This window comes from Alligator mississippiensis, chromosome 9 (genome assembly GCF_030867095.1).
Source record: "Alligator mississippiensis isolate rAllMis1 chromosome 9, rAllMis1, whole genome shotgun sequence".
NCBI classification, from domain to species: domain Eukaryota; kingdom Metazoa; phylum Chordata; order Crocodylia; family Alligatoridae; genus Alligator; species Alligator mississippiensis.
The window spans coordinates 52643269-52666228 of NC_081832.1; the positions used below are offsets into that span (position 1 = coordinate 52643269).

Sequence of the window (22960 nt, forward strand, 5' to 3'; positions counted from 1 at the left end):
CTACTCTGATTCTGGGAAAGTCACGGACAAGTTAATGCATCCATATAACAGCTAATGACACAAGTTCAAAGCAACTGAAGCTGAAAACTGTTCGTCTCTTGTTTACTGTTCCACTCAGCAGTTAAAAGAGGAGCTCTAGAGGACCAAAATAAAACAAAAAAAAAAAATTACTATAGCAGCGGGAGGCAGCATAATAGTCTTCAGAAGAAACTCCTCCAAGGCCTTCAGGAGGAGTAAACTCTCGCTAACATACTTTTGGAGGTTGCGGCAAGACCTGTGATCCTATGTTTCCTACAAAAGTCCTCACATTAAAGTTACATTGAAGTATGGGATAAAATCTCCCTGTTCTGCTAGGGATAGATAGGGAGTTACAGATCCTGAGAGATCAGAGAGTTGTGGGCTATGATCGCTTGTACACATGACAGGGGTTTAGTTCTCACTAAATTGAAACAGTGGGTTTTTAATTGTGTTGATTAAAAACCCACTGTTTCAACCCATCAACAGCTCATCCCTACCCATGGGTAGGGGCCAGATCCTTCCCCCCCTGGAATCTGCCAGCCTCTCCCATGGCCAGGGGTAAGCTGCCAGCAGCCCCTGAGGTGTGGGGGAGTCCAGTCCTTCCTTCCGTGGCAACAGTGCCCCCGAGACAGCACCTGCCCACTAGCACCCTGCCCAGGTAGTCCTGGGAAGTGCTGCCATCACAGAGGGAAGGACCAGCCCCTGCTGCAGCTCTAGGGCTGCATGATACAGCAGCAGCTTGTTCAGGCAGGATCTGCTGAGAGAGAGAAAAAAAAAGAAAAAAGTGGCAAGGGGCCTGATCCTTTTTTCCCCCCTTTCCATAGCTTGCCTGTGTCTCCCATGGTTGTGGGGTGAGCTGCCAGTGGGCTGAGCAGCTGCTGAGCAGCATAGGGCTCCAGTGCTTCCCTCCAAAGTGGGCAGCACCCCCCAGGGCTGCCCAGGTAGGTGCTCCCCAGGAGGGTACTGTTATCATGGAGGGAAAGTCCAGGGTGCCCCGCAACTCAGGGCCCACTAGCAGCTTCCAAGGCCACTTCTTTTTTTCCCTCGGCAGAGCCTGCCTGCATGAGCTGCCACTGAGTCGTTCAGCTCCAGAGCTTCAGGGGGGCCTGGTACCTCCCTCCATGGCAGCAACACCCTCTGGGACCACCTGGGTGGGGTGCTAATGGGAAGTTGCTGCCCCATGTCGCAGGCAGCACCTGACCCAATCCAACAGTGGATGGGGTGCTGGAAGCCCGGGTAAGCTTGGGCTTGGAGGACTTCTAGTACCCTGCGCACCACCCCCACAACCTTACTGCCACCTAGGACTACCCAGGAACTGGCTGGCTTGCCTCTGGGGCAGTGCAGGAAGGCAAAAGGAGGGCATCTGGGCATGCTGGTGGCTGGAGGATGGTACATGGGGCTCTGGAAGCCCACCAAGCCCGAGTTTCCCCATGCATGCCTGGGCTCCCAGCAGCCTGTGCACCATCCCTGCCACCTTCTCTGGATGTATTGCTGCAAATTGTTACATAGCAAACTAAAAAACATTAGATGTGTTTTACTTTGTTACATAACAAAGTCATTTAAAGTGAAATATGCCACCACATGTGTACAGTGTGACAAAACTGAAACATAATGTGCTACCACAGGTGTAAATGGTGATGCCTTTAAAATGGTTAGAAAAGGCTATTAAACCACTTCCAAGGCCAATTTTGTCATGTGTATAAGCACCCTAAGAGAGGCATTACCTTTCCTCAGTGTGACTAGATTAATGGCTTAGTTCTGTTGAAGGGCAGCCTTTGTGCCAAATATTGTATGCTGCCCTTTCACAGCTCCTGAATACAATGCCTTTCCATAAAACTATAAACAGACAGCATCCTTGGAGCACAATCAGCTGCGCTGGGATGTGTCCTTGCATAGCTGATTTGTGACACAGATGTTGTCTCTTGTCCTGCAGGGTTGGGTCCTTGCTGCTGCCAGGGCTTCAGGGTCCCACTTCTATAGGATAACTGCAAACAAGGGAACCCCCAGGGTGAGGGGAAGGAGAGAATCACCTAGCAGGGGATTCCCCAGGCATATGCATTGTGTTCTCACACCTTGATTTGGGGTGTGCCTCTGCAAATGGGAGAACCCCTGCTGGGAAATTCCCTGATTGCCCCTCTACAAATGGGGGTTGCAGAGGTGCATCCCAGTCAGGGCACAGCAGTGCAATACAGGGATAGGAGATCCCTGAGGGATTCCTGGGGCATACTCCTCTAAGTGGGGAACCTAGGCAGGCGTTCCCAGGGCTTCAGGGGCATGATCTCCTTCAGAGAAATTTCTGAAACATGTAGGATTAGGCCCCTGAAGCCCCAAGTGTGCCTGCCTGGGGCAGCTGGAGAATGTAGACAGCTCTGCGCTGCCGGCACTCTCTTCTGATTCAGCAAACAGAAGACTGTCACAAAAAAGCAGAACAAAGTTTTACTACCTATTGTCACAGCCACAATTTTGGGCATTTGTGGCACAAGAAGGGGTGTGGATATCTGTTTGCTTGGGCTTTGTGCTGCTATAAACATTTGTACGGTGGCATGAAGGCAATGTCTGTTTGTAGCCTAAGTGGTATACATGGAGGGCAACAGAGACTCTGCACTGGATTTGACCCATAGCTTTCAAACAGTGATATTTGTTTCCAAGGAGATTATATGTTTTTCTTTTAAAAATTGACCAATGCACTCTATTTTAAAAAGTGCCAGGGGACCTCTAATGCTATCAGTATTGAGCCCAGTTTAATACAGAAGAATAGCTCCTTTAGCAATCCAGCAGCCACTGAAAGCATGCTGGGATGGATATGCATGCCTAGGTTTCTTATCTACGGTTTAAACTGATGTCCTTCTGGCAAAAAAGATGAAGATGCCACCTACTGAGCCACCCAAACCCTTTTATTTAGTCTCTTAAATAACTCACAGTCAATTCTTTGTGGGGAAAAAAGTTAGCTAAGGATTCAGGATTTGTGTTGTTACGACTGTTTTCTACCATGTAGGCTAGCAGCTATAGAAAACACTTTCTCCATTCAGTAGGGGGTGATACTCTACCATCTGTTGGAGACTAATATTTTTCTGTAGGATTCATTTTTTTAAGTTGACTTCTTCCATGAGTTTTTAAATTATACACTGGATACATCTGTTTTTGTAACCCTGGATGGTAGAAGGTCACCAAGCTGATTGCTCTGAGCACTCCTAGTAGGAAAACTAAAGACAGACCTTCAGAACTAGTGCAGTAATAAAAGTTCCAGATTCCTTCTGAACAATGCTTTGTACCTACAGGATTAGACTGCATTAAAGTATGCACCGAGATAGTTTATATGGATTTGAACTCAAATCCTTAAAGATAAAGCCTTGCTTCATATTGTAGACTCACTGTGGATCCTTTTTAAGTACTCACATTGGTCTTTTTTCTACACATTTGATTGTATCAAGTTTGATTCATACTAAAAGGAGTTTGTTACTATTTAAAGTTTAACACACAGCCAACACTTGCCACCAAGGTATACACTTTATGTGTTAACTTACACCCCCTCTACACATGCATTGCAGGAGGTGTGATTGTGGGATCACACATTAGATCCAATTGCACCTATTGCTGATGCAGGGGAAGCCCAATCCTGGGCTCCCCCTGCACTGGCAAAAGCAGGCTCCTACAGCTTGGAGCCCCCTTTGCTGAGGGGGCTCCTGTCCATGGGAGCCACACACAGCTAAGGCTGTGAACCCCCTGTGGACCAGGAGTTTTATGCACCCTGAGCCTGGGACATGGCAGCTGTGATCCTCAGGGTCCAGGGGTTTCACACACAGGTGCACTCCTGCACCTGGGAGCCCTGTCAGCTGATGGGGCTTTCAGCTGAAGGGGAGACCCTGCTACATGTGCATCTTAAAGCTCAATAGTAACCAGCTATAAAGTTAGTACACATTTTTCAAGGTCTAACTTTCTAGCTAGCTGGAATTTTTATCATGTGATAGCTACTTTGCATGTATAGCTGGTCTTAAGGTAATTGTGCAACTAACCAGTTAAATGTACAAAACTGTAACATGTAAAGGGGGCCTTACTCAACAGTAATTGTCTGCTTCATCAAGATTTCCTCCCACACCATGAGAAAAAATTAAAGTAAGCTTCTTTCTCCTGAGCATTGTGCATAGTGCTCTGTGGGTATATACATTTATTTTGGGGGCAAATGCTTTATCTTAGCTCCTCTTTACAAAAAAAACCCAAAACCTGAAAAAAAAGAAAATTCCTGCTTTCTGTTTCATTCTTACAACCCCTTAGGGATCACACAGGACCATATGAAGAATCAAAATATATCTAAGAGTCTGCTGGAAAGTCTAATTCATCCCGTTCCCAAGTTCAAAACACTTGAGAAAAAGAAGAAAGATTAAGACTGCATTTTATTTTCCTATGATCAGACTGAAAATATAATGCTGGATAACACATAAACCTCTAATTAAGCATTCAGGAAAAATAAAGATGCTTGGGTCCATTTCTGAATAAAACAAATTATTTCTTTGGGAATGTTACTTGGACTGAAAACAGAAATCATCTCATTTCACTGCAATTCTAATGGTGATGTTTAAATAGTCATAAAGCTTAAATGATCAGAAAAAAAATAAGTGTTAGTTATGAATCTCTCTCTTATTTATATTGGATAATATAATAATATACAGACTGTTGATAAATGACAAGCATTAATGATTTTTGGATGCAGTCATCAAAATTATCTTTTGACTAGATAGGGGTCACTCCTTACCATCAGTACAAAGAAAAGCATGTACAGTGCACATACAGCAAAAGAAAATGAGTCCGTTTTTTAATGGTACCTGCAATAAACTGTTCCAGCTGGTGTAGTGACAGGAACTGACCTCCTTTTATAGAAAAAAGATCTTCCCTCTAGTGGCTTTTCGTGTACAAATCATATAATTTTTCTTTATAATATTTGTGTGTTTCTCAAAAAATACAATCAGTAGGTGCAAGACATTTTAACAGCCTCTTGTCCTTCATAATATATAATTGCATTGCATAGTATATTAAGAAATAAAAGCAGAAAAACGTAAGTGATGGGAGTTCAATTAAAAACTGCTTAATCTCTGTTGCATATAAAATGACTCTGCAACTGAAATCCAGTTCTAATGAGAGAAAAAAGAATACATTGCCACATATTTTTAATTACATAGAATTTCCTCAAACATGATTTTTAATAATATATTCCATTAACTTAACATCATATTTGAAGAAAGTGCATTTTCTGATTTCATTTTAAGCCTGATTTTGAGCAATTACAGTGTCATTGTTCCACAGTAGAAAGGTTGAATTCATTTACTGTGTGGTTATGCTAGTTATGATTGATGTCGCTTCTCCAAATGATAAACCAATCACCCCAATGATGTAATGTCATTTTAAGAGTGCTATAATCACATTTCTCCCAAACTGGAAGCTCTGATGAGTTCTAATAAAGATTTATTGTAGATTAAAGGCCTTCATAATATCAACAATGGATTGCTCATTTGATGGGAGATTTGATTAGGTATTTTTTTTAGGCATATGCATTTTTCAAATACATCAAGAATGGCTATCATGAAGGACACAAGGCAGCACATGAGGATGAATATCATCCCACATGCAGGAAGACTCATCTTAGACTCACTGAGGAGCACATCTGTAATTAAAGGGGTTTAGGCAAATGCAAGTATTCAGTCAGCTGAGCAACAGCATCTTATTAAGCAATGCAATTAGTGTAAGAATGTTTCAAATTTGTTTTATTGTCTTCTATGGGTATGCTAAATACTGGTATGATTGTCTTTAAAGGTAAAACTAGGAGACTACTTGTAAATGTTTCTTAATAATTAGAGATGTTCCGGAAGCTAAGTTTTACATTCAGATATGTACTGAACCTTTTCAAGATTTAAAATTCAAACCCAAACCCAAAACCTTGAATCTAATCATCTAAGTTTTCATAGGTATTCAAATATGAAAGCATGATCTGGATTTGAAATTTATGGCTAATGACCATAAAAAGGCAGAAGCAGCCTGACTGCTATAATCATTTACTAGGAAGACAGTGTAGTTTTTTAAGAACGGGAGTTTTTCTTATTTAAGATCAATGTTTGTATTGTCATAGATCCTAAACAGAGGAAACACCCTAGATACTGCAAAACATATGAAGATCACTGCAGTGTTAGAGTGATGCTGTATCTGTGATGGTTCAGGAAATGTGACAGGCAAGGATTTGTAAGGGTGATATTTTTAGTGGACTGACTGAATGTTTGGGATGTATTCAAAAGCTTGTCTGACTATAAAACATTCTTCTTCAGATCTGAGGAGTAAAAGTCTGCTGGCTTTTATTGCCTGGCTTTTAATCCTGACACCTGAAGAAGAATATCCTGGAGAGTTTGTCTAACTGTATCCCTACTATACAGCCAATCCAAGAAAAGATGCCACCCTAATAAATCCTTGCCTCTCACTCTGGAGGAGAAAAGGCTTTGGGGGGCATGTCTTGGTGGCAGCCTACAAGTATATAAGGAGGGGTATAAGGACTTGGGAGAACAGTTGTTCACCAGGGCTCCCCAAGGGATAACAAGGTCTAATGACCACAAACTCCTGGAAGGCCAATCTAGACTGGACATAAAAAAAAAAAAACAACTTCTTTACAGTCCATGTGTCCAGAGTCTGGAACAGACTCCCCACAGAGGTGGTGCAAGCACCTACTCTGGACTCATTCAAAGGGGGTTTGGATGTTTATCTTGCTGGGATCATTTGACCCCAGCAGACTTCCTGCCTATGGCAGGGAGGCTGGACTCAATGATCTCACATGGTCCCTTCCAGCCCCTAATGTTTATGAAATCTATGTGTCTATGAAATAAATTTATTGCCAAATATTTTTTTTTGGTTTTTAAGACAGCTAACAAGGTCTGAAGAGAATGTGCTGTAATATATAATACGTTATTCCAAAATTCCTCAACACAACTGCAATCAGAATTAGAAAGTATGAATCATCTTTTGCTGTACCTTGAACATTAAAAGTATTATAATCTCACCTCTTCAGAAACCTGTTCCTTATTAAAAGGGGAAAATGAAGCAAACTTGAATTTGTTTATGGTGGGTCACGGACTCAACTTGCTCATGCATCTCAGCCTTCATAAAACAATTGAAAACATTTTTGAGCATAGTGTAAAGATGTATATTAATCGGCCCACAGATTTTGAACACCATGGAATATGAGACTCAAAGACATAAAAGGGGTGTAGTGATAAATTACATTTAAAATGAAATGTAAGCAGCTCATCTCTTAAACTTGCAGAAGCTTTTACTGTCATGCTTTGCTGAAACATCTGTGTTCCCAACAAATAACTTGAAGCAAATTTATCTGTTGGACAAACAGATGTGTTATAATCCTGTTTAATGCTTGGTAGTAAACTTTATCATTTACATTTACTATACCCATGCACAAATGCTCAAATATCAGTGCCACACACAGCATCTCTAACTTAATGTTAGTATCCATATAGGGAACACAAAATCTTGGGAAAAAGAAGTAGTACATGATCAATGACCAGTCTTCTACTTTTCAGATACATGCAACTGCTGTAGACCACAGCATAAACATCTAATTTTACACGTTCAAAATGTTCATCATGGCTGTCAAGGATGCCAGAATCAGTGAGAGGCTCCCTGATCCCAGGGAACCCATGCACCAGTAACTTTAAAAGCTGCATATGTAGCCCAGCTGCAGTTTTTAACATCCCAGGGCATGAGGACTCCAGGATTGGGGAGAGGCTCCCTAATGCTGGAGTTCCAGTACACCAGGACCTTTAGGCTAGGGACAGACATTACACATAAAACAGTTTAAGCAATCAGAAACTGGTTTAAACCTGTAACAAAACAGACGTTCAGTGCACATAAACCAGTTTCAAAATGGGTGAAACCAGTTTGAGATAGACCTGATTGAATGTAGTATCAGACTTAACTGACTGAGCTCAAAAGGGTTTATGCAATGTCTGTCCCAGACCCCTTCTTAGTTAAAGTTAAACCAGAGTCCCCAAGCATCCCGACATGCTCTCTGGGCTGGGTTCTCTGATCCAGCAGAGCAGGGCTGGCCCCGGCCCTCTGCTCCCTAACTGGAGCAGGGACAGGCATAGATAGGCAGGGGTGGGGCTTGGCCAGATGCTGGTCCTGGAAGAGAACAGGGAAGAAGTTTATTCTTTTCTCCCCTCCCTGTCCCATCATCACGGTCCTGCACTTTTCCCTGCTGGCTGCTCCAGTGGTGGGGGCATGGCCAGCCTTGGCAGTATCCTTGGCTGAACTGGCCAGAGAAGGGCTCCCCTCTCTGTCCCACCCACAGGGACCCAAGCTGTGTCTGCTGGGCAGTCCCCCCTTGCTGCTGCAGTGGCGGGGCCGGGCATGGCCAGATGCAGGCCAGCATAGCCCCTGAGGAAGAGGGGGCAGGGAGGGAAGTTATTCCCTCCTCTACCCTTGTTGCCCATGGGGGACCAGAGCTGGGTCTGCCTGCCCCAACCGTCGCTGCCACAGCTCGCTCCCTGCTTGGGGCAAGAGGCAGAAAAAGCACCCTTGTGCCTCCTCTCTGGGATGCCAGAGGGAGGAGAGAATAACGCCCCCTACCTGCCCCCTGCCAAACATGCCCTGCTGCCCAGTGTATGGCTGTGCACTCACCCTACTGGTGCAGCCATGAGGGGGCAGGTCTCTTGATGGGGGCAGCAGCCCCTGTCACATTTTCCTGGAGCGGGGTGGGCAGAGCTGCGGTGGATTGTGCACAGGATCACTGGGGCTCGGAGGGAGACACAGAGCACCCCTCAGTGCTGCTGCTGAGCCCACAGCAACTTCCCCACCCTGCATGGCCCCCCCTGCTGGGAAGGGGCTCGCACTTTGGGAAACCATGACAGGGGCTGCTACCCCCATCATGGTTGCTCCTCGCTTGCTGCTCTAGCAGTCAGGCAGGGGCAGGGTCAGACACTGGCTGGCAGGGTCCCCTAGGTGGGGGGCAAGGAGCAGGGATATTCCCCCCTCTGCCCCTAGGGCACTGCAGTGGGGACTGCCCACCCTGACCACCATTGCTGTCACTCACTCTGTGTCCAGGGCAAGTGGCAGAATAACTCCCCTCCCTGCCTGCCACCTAAAGGGCCCTGCCTTCCAGCGTCTGGCCCTGCCCCTGCCCGGCCACTGGAGCGGTGAGGGGGAGTGACCATGATGGGAGCAGTAGCTCCTGTCACAGTTTCCCAGAGTGTGAGCCCTTCCTGGCAGGGAGGCCATGCTGCGGGGTGGGGAAAGATGCTGTAGACCATGGCAGCAGTGGCAACAGCACTGGGGGGGAAACTCTGTCCTCCTTTGAGCCCTGGTGCCACTGCGCACAGTCCGCCGCAGCTCTGCCTGCCCTGCAGTGCAGCCCCCCACCAGGATAGCATCTCTGCAGCCAAGGGTGTACTCTAGTGCCACCCCGGCTCTTGGCTCGAGCAACTGCATCCATGTGCCTACATTTCCTCAGTCCCTGCAGGCCCCGCGGGATAGGGAGGTGGGTCCTGCAAAGCCTGTTATGCCCCCAGGCCATTGGGGCTTGGCAGCACAGGCTGCTTTGCCCCGGGCTGTGTGGGCTCGGATAAACCAGAAGTGCCACAGTGGGCACTTCTGGTTTCACTTTATCTTACAAGCTGGCATGCCAGTTCATTGAGCACACTGGCTTGTAAGATGCTGGTTAATAGAACTTTTACTGTGTTTTGGTTTTTTTCATAATAAACACATAAAAATAAAAACACAAGATAAGCCATCACACACCACGAATAATATATATCCAGCACAACATCTTTATTTCTTGCTGTCAATTCCTTTATAAAAAGAAAGGCTCTGTGACAGTTCCATTTGGGTACCTTTGATGCTGCTGGTGCTATTGGTGTTGACCCAGCTGTTATTTTGACCAGCCGTTGTTTACAGTGGTGGACCAGGCCGAGGCTGTAGGGGAGGAGGAGCCCTCACAGGGACACACTGTCACGTTGTGCAGAGGCCCTAGCACCAGGAAGGGTGCACTTAAACACATACACCACAAGTACCCATGTCACGAGTTTTGCCCGCCTGCAGCCAGAGGTGCAGGGCCCCAGAACCCAGACTCCCCCTCCACCTATCTCCTTGACAGCTTTGTGGCCACAGCAGGGGCTACCACCCCTGCAATTTTCACCCCCCCTGTGTCTTAACACACACACAGTGTCACCTACGTTATGAGTTTTGCTTGTCAGCAGTTTGAGGTGCAGTTTCCCAGAAACCCCTGTACCTATCTCCTTGAAACTTGGCAGGCTTTGTGGCGTCAGCAAGAGGTACCAACTCTGCAGTTTTAACCCTGCTGTGGCTTAACACACACACGTGAAATGAGTTTTGCTTTCAGGATTTGAGGTACAGTTTCCCAGAAACCCCTGCACCTATCACCTTGAAACTTGACTACCACCCCTGCAAGTTTCATCCAAATCAGGCAAAAAAGAACAAAGTCATAGATATTTAATTGATTCCCCATTATACCTTATGGCTGAATCTCTGAATTGCCAAATCTTTTCCGAATCAATTCGGAAGCTCTGAATTCGGAAGCTCGGAAGCTTTGCACAGTCCTACTAATCTGCAAAGATTGAATCAATTAATGGCTCTGGCTTTTTGAATGTCTGCCACAGGGATATCACTCATAATTTTTAGGTATCCCTGTGGCATGGGGAACCTGACAGTAGGGAGTCTCTTCTGAATTCAATGGTCCAGATGCACCAGGACCTTTAAAAACCTCATGTGCAGTAGAGCAGGAACTGGGGAACAAGGCACTTTAAAATTCAGGCTCCCTGGGAACTGTGGGGCAAGACAGGCAACCACTGAGTTGCAGGGAGCTGCACGGCTCCCCATGAACCAGAATTTTGAATTGCTTTGCCCACAAGGGGCTAAAGGGCAAGGCAGGGATGACTGCTAAGCCAGAGTAACCAGGTTCATAGGTAGGAGCCCTTTGGCTTTCCTCCCCAACCGAGGAAACCTTGAAACCCACTCTAGCAGTATTTTCAGCACTGGGTCGAGGGCTGGCAATCAGTTGATTGCCAATATTGGGATGGAGGTTTGCTACAAGTTCCTTTATGGTGCCATACAAACCAGCCACAAAAATGTTCCATATGTTTTGTAAATTATATTTTTGGCTTGTTTGCCACTTTATAGTGCCATAAGTCAGCTGAACATGTAGCACTTTCACTATTTATGGTGTGATTAACACATTATTTGTGCCTTAAATGTAACACATGTCAGGGGCCTACGAGTCACACTCCAATTTTGACAATGTCTACATGTATAATTTCCACCAAAGTTAAAAGGAATTCACAATGGATGCTTTTCTTTGAAAAGAGAAGCAAATAAAAATGCAATGAGGGAGGACTTGTGAGCCTGACAAAAGAAGACTAACATTTCACACAACAGCCTTCGATTTTCAAACAGCTGGGGTTTTTTTTTTCCAGAGACTGCCAACTATAGGTGAAGTTGTAAAAGTTTTGGAAACTCTGGCCAAAAAAAAGTTCTCAAGAAACATCAATTGCTTAAGGTTATATACCGACTAGCAAGCAAGGGTCATATATAATACTAAAATAAGAATAGAAATGTGACAAAACAGGATCAGCACACAAATTCTGGTACCGTCTCATCACTTCTAATAGCTACATTTTTGGTCTATAAAAATTCAAACTATTAATGTCACATGAAATAACTTATAAACACATCCCTCCAACAGCTATGAAGTATACAACCTAGTTATGTTATGTAAATCTTTTTGTTTCCTTACTGGGAATGGAATACTAGTTTTTATATGCTTTAAATATTTTCTTGCGTCAAAGAACCACTCACTACTGAAACAAATATGATGTATCATACATCTCAGAAAGCTTGAACACAACAAAATTATGAAAGATTTTTTTCATTTTTCCTCATTTTTTATTTAAGAATCATCATTTTTCGTGATGCTGACGTGCAATCATGGCATAAAACATGTCATAATCAAACTCTGAATGTTAATTCAATTTCCTTACCACTGCTGGAAGCCTGTTGTGGCCCTGAACATGCTCTTAGTAGATATGAATTGGGAGAGAACTCCTCATCAGGGTTGGTGTCCATGATTTGATGGGACGTGTTGCTGTCTAGCAATGGCATCTGGCAGCTAACTGGTGGAGGATTATGGGAACTGGGCAGCTGAGCAGATGGAAGAAGGCTAGACGAAGATGTAGGTGGAATGGGACGACCTGGTAAGAGGACATAGGGATCAAAGGTCAGTAATGAATGTAATGAAAAAAAGAAGCCCCTTCTCCCCTTCCCCCCTCCACCATAGTAACATTGAAACTGGTCATCAGTATACATGGCTACTGCCCGGGGACAATCAAAACACCTGTTGTCTCTGCTGGTGCCAACATGCCCTAAAGGATTGATACCATATCCAAGGCAATGCAATCAGCTATATAGTGAAGTCATTCAGAAAACGTCTCCATGGCATCAGCAAGTAACTGATCAGATATGCAAAACAGAACCATGTTAATGAAAAAGAGGGCCTGGTGAATCCCATTTCTATCCTGAAGAAATGTCCACAACTTAGGAAGGTAAAAAACCAGTTCCCAAGAGTGCTCCTGAAATCACACAACTCCCATTCATGTCAGGTCAGTTTCAGCATTTGCTCTAAAGAATTTTCCTTGTTCTTTTTAGGAATTCCTTTGTTACATATAAAGGAGAGAATGAACATAGAAGATATCTTCCTAGGGTTGGAGGTCAGTAACCAGTGTTGTTAAAAATCAACATAACCCTCTGCTTTCAAAATGGAATTACTCGCATGCTTAAAACTAACTGTATGCATAAACTTTTGATTCACAGAAGACTAGCTGGTCCTGTTCAGCAGTTCAGGTCATTTGGGGGCCAATCTAACCAAATATTTAGGATGGAATTCTGTATCTACATGGCAGCTTTGTAGCCATCTACCTGGCCATTCTTCTTCCCTGATTTACTTTACAGACATGTGTGCGTAGACTATGCATCAGCCACATATATACACAGCTACATACCCTGGGTAAATACAAGTCTCAGAAGAAATTACAGGGGGAAGGAGGAGGAAGAGCAGAGGGAAACTGAAGATCTGAGTTTGAACCTGCATGTCTTTAGAAAGATCATATTCCACATCCATCTTCAGCACTGCCTTTGAAGCTAGCTGCCAGGCAAAGCAGCAAGAAAGAGATGGGAGGCCATTGGGAGGCCATAGGGTGTCTGGCTTAGTGAGACGGCTGCTGGCCTGTAAGGGAGTAGTCCCTGGTTCTAAGCTGGATATGTGCTCCAGATGGACAGAAATCTCCCCTCTACAGTGCCCTCTACCCATCTTAGTAAATGATTATTAAACAAAAGGGGTACTGACTCAGTTTCAGGAGTGCTGGAGAGGGATCTGGATAACACCTGAACTGTGGAATGGTGATTAGAGTACTGTGCTTGGAAGTTAGAGAGATGCAGTCCCTTTTTGGGCACGGGCAATGTAGAACCAGGTCTCCGGTTTCCTGGGCAAGCGCCCTCAGCAACCACTCAGATACTAGAACTAAAACATGGGAAGGTCCTGTTTCTCCACCTCCTGAGTCTAACACAGGGGTGGGAAAAATGTGGCCCAGGGGCCGAATGCAGCCCACCAAGCCATTCTATCCAGCCCGCGGGGCCCCTAAATTTTAGAAAATTAATATTTATCTGCCATGGGTTGCCTGTTATGCAGCCCTCAACGGCTTGCCAAAACTCAGTAAGCAGCCCTCTACCCAAAATAATTGCCCGCCCCTAGTCTAACACTAGCTAGTTATGGGTTTTGCAGACACCTATACTTTCATGCCTTGAACCTGGGTGTGCATCCACAACATATGCACAGAGCCATTCCACAGTGTCTGTGCATATTTAGTCTATGCTATGCACCTCCATGTTCACATTGCTAAGGAAACTGAATTGCTACCTGAACATAAGTGGCATATAACCAAAGCACAATTAAAAGGTGAATCCAATTAAAATGGTATATACCTGAACATGATTTGCTATTTTTCCTTTACATTCACTTCTTTTTCTCTGTGTCCTTTGAAGTCACAATTTAGCAAATAATTGATGGATATGTTTAGTCATTTAGGATAGTCTTCTTGCTATAATATTTTTCTATTATAAAATAAATGTTACCATTTTTATTAAGTGTTTTTTAGATGATAGTAAGTTACTGCTATAGTTTTCCAGAAAGTATGAAGCACATCAAAAGCTATCATTGAAGCAAATAATGGGCCTATTACCAATGAAATCAATGGCTATTTAGCTGAGGATTTTATTGGAAGAAGGACTGGACACAATATGGTTAAAATTCAGCACTAAATAGTTGTTATTTCCCTGTCCTACAGGATCATATATTGCGGAAAAATGTATTAACACAAATAAATATTTTTTGTAAAATCATATAATGTAGGATAACACCTAGATGCTGCAAACACACATAGTATTGTCCTCAGAATATGATTAGTTAAAGATGATGATAAACATAAATTTCAAATATAAAGCCAGAATGAACAACCTGTGACCAGAGCAGGAACCAGCTGAAGCCAAAATCACACACAATATTTTGTTACAATGATAGACAGCTTCCTCCAAACTGCAACACAGGAAAGCCCACTGAAGTCATATGATAGGAGCTATTGGAATGCAGCATAGCATATATCCACGCTGAGGCTCCCTTTTTGCCTCTTTGTGTATCTTTGCGACTGGAGACCTGGAACAAGGACTAGGATAATGAGTGCAATTCCCAACAGTGAGGGTGCATCTACAAGTGATGCCTAACTATGCAGTAGTGTAGTTTTCTAAGCAGTCAGCCTGTGTATCCTACATGTGCACACACTTACTGTTCAGTAAACCTCACTAATTGTGAGTAAATTTCCTACCTGAAAATGCAAGTAGCAAATTTACTTACAATTACTTACTACACAGTAGCGCTTGTGTAGACAACTGACCAGGAGCAAATCTGCTCCTGGTCAGGCAACCACCAGGGTGCAGGATATTGCCCATGATCTTGCATTAATATACCATTCCAAACACTGATTTATGCATGATAGGTTATTCTTTCCATTGTCCATAATGACTGTCTGCTTAGAGTGCATGTGTCTGTGGGGGACAGGAGGGGTTGGAAGGGAAGTGGGGGTCAATGACATATTATTTCTGCTGCTCCCACTTTTTCCTCTCCTGTTGTTGTCATGAGGTTTCAAAGCACTGAGATCCCTGCAGCAGACTCTTCCTGCATTTGGGGTGGTCCTGGGCAATGATCTCCCACAAGTTGACATCAAAGTTGCATTTTTTAAGGTGGTCTTGAGGATATCCCTGTAGCATTTTCTCTGCCCTCCTCTTGAGTGTACACTGTGGCTGAGCTGGGAGAATAAAACTTGCTTTGGGAGTCTGGAGTCGGACCCTCGGATGACATGGCCAGCTCAATGGAGTTGATGTCGGATGATCGTTACCCCAGTATTCATGGTATTTGCTTGCAGAAAGACATTTATATTGGTACATCTGTCTTCCCACTGGATTTGGAGAATCTTCTTCAGGCAGCATTGATGGTACTTCTCCAACAACTCTAGGTGTTTCCTGTACATTGTCTATGTCTGAGCTCTGTACAGCAAGGTGGGGATTACCACTACTTGGTAAACCATGAGCTTGGTTTTAGATCTGATGTTGTGATCTTTGAACATCTGTTTCTTCATGCATCTAAAAGCTGCACTTGCACATTTGAGGTGATGTTGGATTTTTTCATTGATGTCAGCCTGCTGTGAGAGATGGCTTCCAAGATATGGGAAATACTTAGGACAATTATTGATTCAATACCTAATCTAAGATTAGTAAATAAAGTTCTTTACTCACAACTCCACGATCAGACCATTAAACCCTGACACACTGTCTCCTTCTCTCAAAACAGTTCTGGAGGAGTTATAGAAGATGAACCACAGGCTACAATCTACACAGGCAATTTCTGTCCCTGTATACATATTTGCAGTGTTTCCATAAATATAACATGTACAAAAACTTGCTATGTGATTTTCTTTCCTCAGCATGCATTATGGGAATAAACACAAAGATATAGTTATTCCAGGTACCCTGAAAATAACTTGGTTTCACAACAATGATAAGTCACCAACTTGCTGGCTGCAAAGCCTTTCACTAACTTAATCCTGGAAATAGTTTTAATACTGATGATGGGATTCAACGCTGTTTTTATTATATTATTATTACCCCCAAGTCCATGACTTGTAGCAGTCATATAAAATATTATAGCAAGTATCTCATACTTTCCAGGGAAATGACTGAACAGAACTGCTTTTTAATTATTTCTCTGTGACATTCTGTTAGAAACAAGCAGCTGGTTTGAGATTTGACACACCTCAGACAGGAATGTGACACTGTATACACAGTGTGTGCAACAAATTTTCACAAATCCTGGCTCTGTTTCAGTCCTAGAGAGATGAAAGAAAGGGGGAATATTTTTCATATTTCTGAAATCTGCATATGCTGTACCATACGGAAATGTAGTTTTATATCATGCCAAAGGTTATGATGGCTAAAGGTGTGTGTGTTGTTGGCATGAGTTTGGCTTGACCAAATGTTGTGATCTGTAGAAAAAACACAAAACTTATGTAGGTCAACTCAACCACATGCCAATAATATCTCTATATAACACTATCATGTATTCTGCAAATGCTATATGTGTCACAGAAAAAAAAAAGGAATATTTTACAGAGCTGTTAACAAATATATTGAGGCTTTAAACATAAAAAACTAATAAAATATATCCCTTCTCATTGAAAGCCAAACTCCACAAATGTTATGAATCACCACAGAACAATCCTCAAATACAGAGAGGGAAAATATGATTCAAAACATTTTCAATGTGTAATCCAAGTGAGGTGAAAACATCAAGCTTTAAACCTATCACTGTAATTTTGACAGTAAGTTCCATGCTGAGAAAGAACATTGACTGTGTTACTGGGATAGACAGGGAAAGGGAGGAAAAAGTAGAGAGGGAGAGAAATGGAGAGAGACTGTCTGCTTAGAAAAAGTAGCTGTTTGCAGTGGCACAAAGGATAGAATATTACAGAAAGTTCCAGGGAAGATCAATATGTAGGTAGAGTATAAGTAAGGGAGTCAAAGGGCATTATAAGTACAACTTATTTGTTAGAATATTTTGTTAAATGAGAAGCACAGGGCTCAAGTTATACCTCAAATATCACAGTAGTTGGCTAAAAATAGTCACTATTTTTATACCACTTAAAATAATGCTCATATAGACAATTGATCCAGTGCAGAGTACTGTTCATATATATGCATAGCTATCAATGAACATTTTTATTTTATTATACACATTCTTCAAAGAGGTCCAAGGAATCAACCATCTGCCTCCCCTTGAAGTGAATGGCACTTTGTGATTAACTTCAGTAGGAAGAAGCTTATGACCTAGAGCTTTTCTATCTCACAAAAAAAATCGTAAATTATGTATTTGTGGTCACAGATTTAATAGATTTCTAGGGACCTATTAGATCATCGAGTCTGACCCCCTGCTCTGGGTACGAAAGAGCACTGGGGTGAAGTAGCCCCAGCCAGGTGCTTGTCTAATCCCCTCTTAAACACCTCCAAGGCAGGGGAAAGCACCACCTGCCTTGGGAGCCCATTCCATAAAGGCAACCCTCACCATAAAGATTTTTTCCTGATGTCCAATCTAGATCTGCTCTCCTTCAGTTTATGGACTTTTTTTCTGGTAAACAAAGTATCCCCTATTCCCTGCTGACCCCCCCGATGAGCTTGTAGACAGCCACAAGATCACCTCTCAGCCTTCTCTTGTGGACGCTGAGGAGATTCAGGTCCCTCAGTCTGTCTTCATAGGATCTTACCTGCAGGCCCTCAACCATACGAGCAGCCCTCCTCTGAACCCTTTCCAGGTTATCCACATCCCTCTTGAAGTGCAGTGCCTAAAACTGGATGTAGTACTCCAGTTGCAGCCTCACCAATGCTGCATAGAGGGGAAGTATCACCTCCCTAGACCTGCTTGTGATGCACCTACTAATGCAGGAAAGAGTGCGGTTAGCCTTACTTATTACCTCATCACATTGGTGACTCATGTTCATTTTTGCATCAGCTATGACTCAAAGATCCCTTTCCACTGCTGTGCTACTTAGAGTGGTACTTCCCAGTCTGCAGGTGTATTGGTGATTCTTTCTCCCCAGGTGCAGCACTTTGCACTTATCTGTGTTAAATTGCATCCTATTCTGATTTGTCCACTTCCCCAGTTTTCCACCCACCTGACTGAAATTTCTACATCATAGCTACTTAGTTTATTTATAAGAATTGGGTGTGACACTGTGTCAAAAGCCTTTTTAAAATTCAAGTAAATAGCATCTACCTCTACTCCTGTATCTAAATACTTTGTGACCTGGTGATAAAATGAAACAAGGTTAGTCATGCAGGATCTGCCTACTATAAACCCATGCTGGTTGCCCTTAGCACTGTGTTACCCGCCCCATGTGATCCTTAATGATTTTTTCTAACGTCTTGCCAAGAATAGAGATTAAGCTAACTGGCCTATAATGATCTGAGTCCTCCTTCCCTCCCTTTTTGAAAACAGGGACCACATTGGCCCTTTTCCAGTCCTCTGGGACCTGTCCTGAGCGCTACAAGTGCTCAAACAGTTGTGTCAGTGGTTTTACTATGACACCGGCCAATTATTTTAGTACACTTGGGTGAAGATCATTGGGGCCTGCCAACTTAAATACGTCCAACCCCTCCAAGTGCTCCTTCACTAGGTCAGTGCTGATCATTGGTGGGTTAGTATCTCTCTCATACCTGACTAAAGTCTCATTGGGAGGTGCGTTTGTATCTGTGTCTAGGAACATAGATGCAAAGAAATCATTTAAGAGCTCAGCCTTGTCCATCCTGTCTGTTATGAGTTGTCATAGTTTGTTAAAAAAAACGATCAAAAAACAGTAAAAAACACTATTTTTTGAAAGACTGTATTCATGAAGTCTAAGTACAGACAGTCAAAGAATCCGAGGCTGAATTGATTCAGTCTTTGCAGGTTAGTCTAAGCTGCAGAGTTTGAACCAATAACCAAATAAACACACATTCACTTTTGATTCAGGAAATGCAGCCACATGCCTGCAGTGGCTCAAGCCAGAAACTGGGGGGTGCTAGAGCATACCTGCCAGCCACTCCAAGTCTTACCTGCTCCCTGCTGGAGCAGAGGGAGTATGGCTAGGTGCCAGCCCGTGCTTTGCTTGGGGGTAGATAGTAGCATTGAATTCATAAAAGCTTGAACAAGAATAGTTCTTTCTCTGAAGAACTATAAACTGAAAATTATAAACACAGCCTGGGAGGTGTGCTCACTTACACTTCCTGCTGCACCTGAGGTCTCTGGGATTTGCAGTCCAGAATCAGAGTAGCAGGACTCCACAAGGTTGCTCATCACTTCCTCTTACTGCCTCTGGGATTTGTAGTTCACAGTCACAGCCAGAACTAAGTTTTAACAGGGCAGGACAGCTCCATACTCTGGGAAGGTGAGTAACCCCCCCGCCCACCCCCATTCCTGGCCCCAGACCCCAGCCAGGGTTTGCCTTGTGGGGGGGGGGACAGTGAGGCCAGTGAGCAAGCCCTCACTGCTCCAGCTAGGGAGCAGAGGGGTGGGGCCAGTACTGCTCTCTGGAGCAGATAGCATAGCCCAGCCCAGGGATGAAAAGCATGATGGTATGCTGGGGGACTCTGATTTAACTTGAACAAGGAAGAGGTCTGGCACAGAAGGTTCATAAACCAGTTTGACCTCAATTAGTTAAGTCTGATGCTACATTTAACCAGATTTATCTTAAACAATTTTCAGCCATTGTGAAACTGGTTAATGTGTACTGGACTTCTGTTCTGTTACAAGTTTAAACCAGTTCCTGATCACTTAAACTGGTTTATGTGTAATTTCTGTCCCTAGCCAAAATCATCAAAAGTAGACTTAGCTGCCCCAGTTCCCCCCCAACCCTTTTTTTTTCAAATTTGCTACTGCTTTACTGCTTCTTGGGCTCTTTCCATTAAAAGAATCTCACTGATGAGGTTAACAAACTGTCTAAAGTGTTTTGTGCTATATCCACAACGTGTCTTTAGCATAACATACTGAGACTTTATCAAGTGGATCTGCATGTCTTTTCTCAAAAGAATCCATTCAAGAAGACAACATGTATTAATATATAAGTGCTAGACACACAGGAATAAGGCTTTGGTAGAGCTTTATAATAACTAGAAACATTCAGAACCAAAAGATTATGATGTTTCTAATTTGAATATATTTGGCATGACATTTTTCACTCACTTTCCATATGTAGAATAACCATGAATGGTCCACATAATTTACACACTGTACAAACATGAGTAAGTTACTAAATCCAGTTATCCATTTGTTGTGAAGGTCTGCTCCCATGAACTAAGAATATATCTCATTTTATTTCCTTGTATAGGGGTCAGAATTCTCAGGATACAGAAGAAAGGAAAATTTTGCGTGTAAGTTTTGGTTAAATGATCAGTTAGAGAAGACACAGCATCATAGCCATGGACCCAAAAGGTAGTTCATGGGAGAGTAAAATGGGTTTATAGAGGAAAGATGAGGTATTTAATCAACTGACACCATCCCAAGGCAGACAGCTCAATACTGTACTGGCCATTAAATGCTGGTGTTTATTGACTGAACATAATATGCATCTCTGCAATAATACAGACATTCCTAATATTATGCAATCACGTATGATGCTGTTGTAACAGAAATAGTTAATGGCAACGTTAATGACAATAGTCAAATAGTTAATGGCAGTGGTTTAACAGTAACTGCTGTATTAATCAAATGTATCAAGTAATAATATAGAGAGATATCTACATGTCAAGTAGTCAAATGGAGGGCAGTGTGCGTAGCAGTCTCTGCTAGACAATGTTGATCTGTAACAAGAGGTGGCTTGGACAGTGAAGGGGGAGTATATCCTATTCTTTCCTCAGAAAATAAATACAGTGCCAAAAAAATAATAGAATTCAACAAGACAACATTGGCAAGGCCCCTATTTTCATAAATAATACACTCCTTTCCTATAAGCATGGTTAGGGGACAAGCAATGCATTCTGGCTTCATTTCAAAGCCAGCCTAATTGAAGCACCTACACTGTCAGCAACGTTAATGTCACTTTAAAGAGTGTGAAATGTTGCTAAATGTGTCAGGAAACAATTAGATAACATAAGATGCATGTTTCGCGGTGCACAGCAATATATATTATGCAGGCAGCAGATAAATGTGAAAGTTTCCTGATAAATAGCACATTCAGCAGACTCTCTCCCATTCTTTCCCCAAATAACTGTTTAGCAAAAATAAACTGTGTTTAAAATTCTTCTGCAAAGCATGACTTCTCTATGTTTCATTTCTTTCAGGCTGGGCACTCTCAAGAAGAGTCCGATTTAATATAGTAAATATGCACTGTCCTACCGGGTACTAAGAATATAAATAGTCTCAGTCATGGCTGATGAAATTACAATGGTTAGCCGACAAAAGAAAAACAGCCTGCTTTCTAGTTTAGTAACAACAGCAACATTTTTTATAGCCAAAATAGCTTTTGTCATTTAAATGCACTAAAATGTGTCCAGTTTTGACATAGGGAATAGTGCTCTCCTATGGGATTTTGAGGGTTCAAATCCTAATCTGTCATTTGCTCCCAGAGCTAAAATAATACCTACTTTCAGCTCCCAGGAGTAAAGGTGAGACATATTGCTTGACAGTGAATCTTTTGGTTTGTCAGTAGCAGCAGTAATTTACCTCTAAAGAGAACTCAATTAAGCCCTCTTTGTCATATACTTTTCAACCTGCCAAGACCAGATGAAGGCCCAAATCAACATATAGAAGAAAATAAGGTAGTGAATATAATATGATGATGTGAGATTAATTTCTTTAGGATCTTGACATTCCTTATCACCTAAATTTCATGATAAAATGTTAATACTATGAACAATTTACAAAATAAGAGAAAGGGCAAAAGTAAATTGTGCTTTAAGGTCAGGGCAGTTTAGAGGTATAAGAAAGAAAAGGTACTCAAAATGTTTCTACAACTGACTCAAAAAAGGCTGTTGCAGGACACTATGGTGTGCCTGCTCCTTTAAGGGCAGAAACTGCCTAGAGAGAGGGCCCTAGGAGCAAGGTAGAATCCCCACAGATGCAAGTTGCTGTGGCAGCAGGCTAATGAGGGAATTAGCCTGCACCTGCACCTGGTCAGGTGACCAGAAGGAGTCAGGGCCCTGGGCACATATAAGCCTCAGGGCTGAGGCCATCAGAGGTTAGTTCTCTGGCAGCTGCCAGAGGAAGGAGCTCTTGCAAAGAAGAACTGCCCAGAGATGCTGTGGCCACCTGATATGTTGCTTACAGGACTAATGGGGCTCCAAGAGCTCATCAGGTACCCTGGACTGTGAGGTACTTAATGCCTGGGGAGAAGTTTGCCTCTTTTAAACAGACAGAGTGCACCCTGCACCGTTTATATTATGTTATAGCCCAGGGGCTTATATTTTGGTTGTTGTATGTAATCTGGTGGACTGGGATGAGGCCATTGGGAAGAAGGGGGCCACAATGGGGCACACTATTGCGGAGAGCCCCAGCTCCAGTGGGGGTGCGCAGACAGGGCTGTGGAGAGCCCCAATGCCAGAAGGAGCAGCAACAAGGGCCTAGTGAGAACAGGAGGCCAAGTTAGATGGAGGCCTCATAAAAAGGGATGTTTAATTACCACCTGCAAGGCATGGGGTGTGGTAAAGGGAAGGTTTTGGAGCCACGCATCTAGCCCATAAGGCTTGAGGGTATTGTAAGGAGTCCAGCAACCCACAGGTTTTAGAGGAGTCTGTCAGGACTGTAACCAAGCAGCAA

At 43.2% G+C, this 22960-nt stretch overlaps 1 protein-coding gene across 11 annotated transcripts in view; it reads right to left on the minus strand.

The window, feature by feature from the left end:
- The window catches only part of TENM2 (teneurin transmembrane protein 2), a 2247577-nt gene that overhangs the window by 353594 nt on the left and 1871023 nt on the right, over nucleotides 1-22960 (minus strand). For all 11 annotated transcript variants that reach the window (XM_059733461.1, XM_059733468.1, XM_059733466.1 and 8 more), the window contains one exon: nucleotides 12057-12266. In XM_059733461.1, the coding sequence (XP_059589444.1) occupies nucleotides 12057-12266 (210 nt within the window). The remainder of the gene's footprint in view (nucleotides 1-12056; nucleotides 12267-22960) is intronic.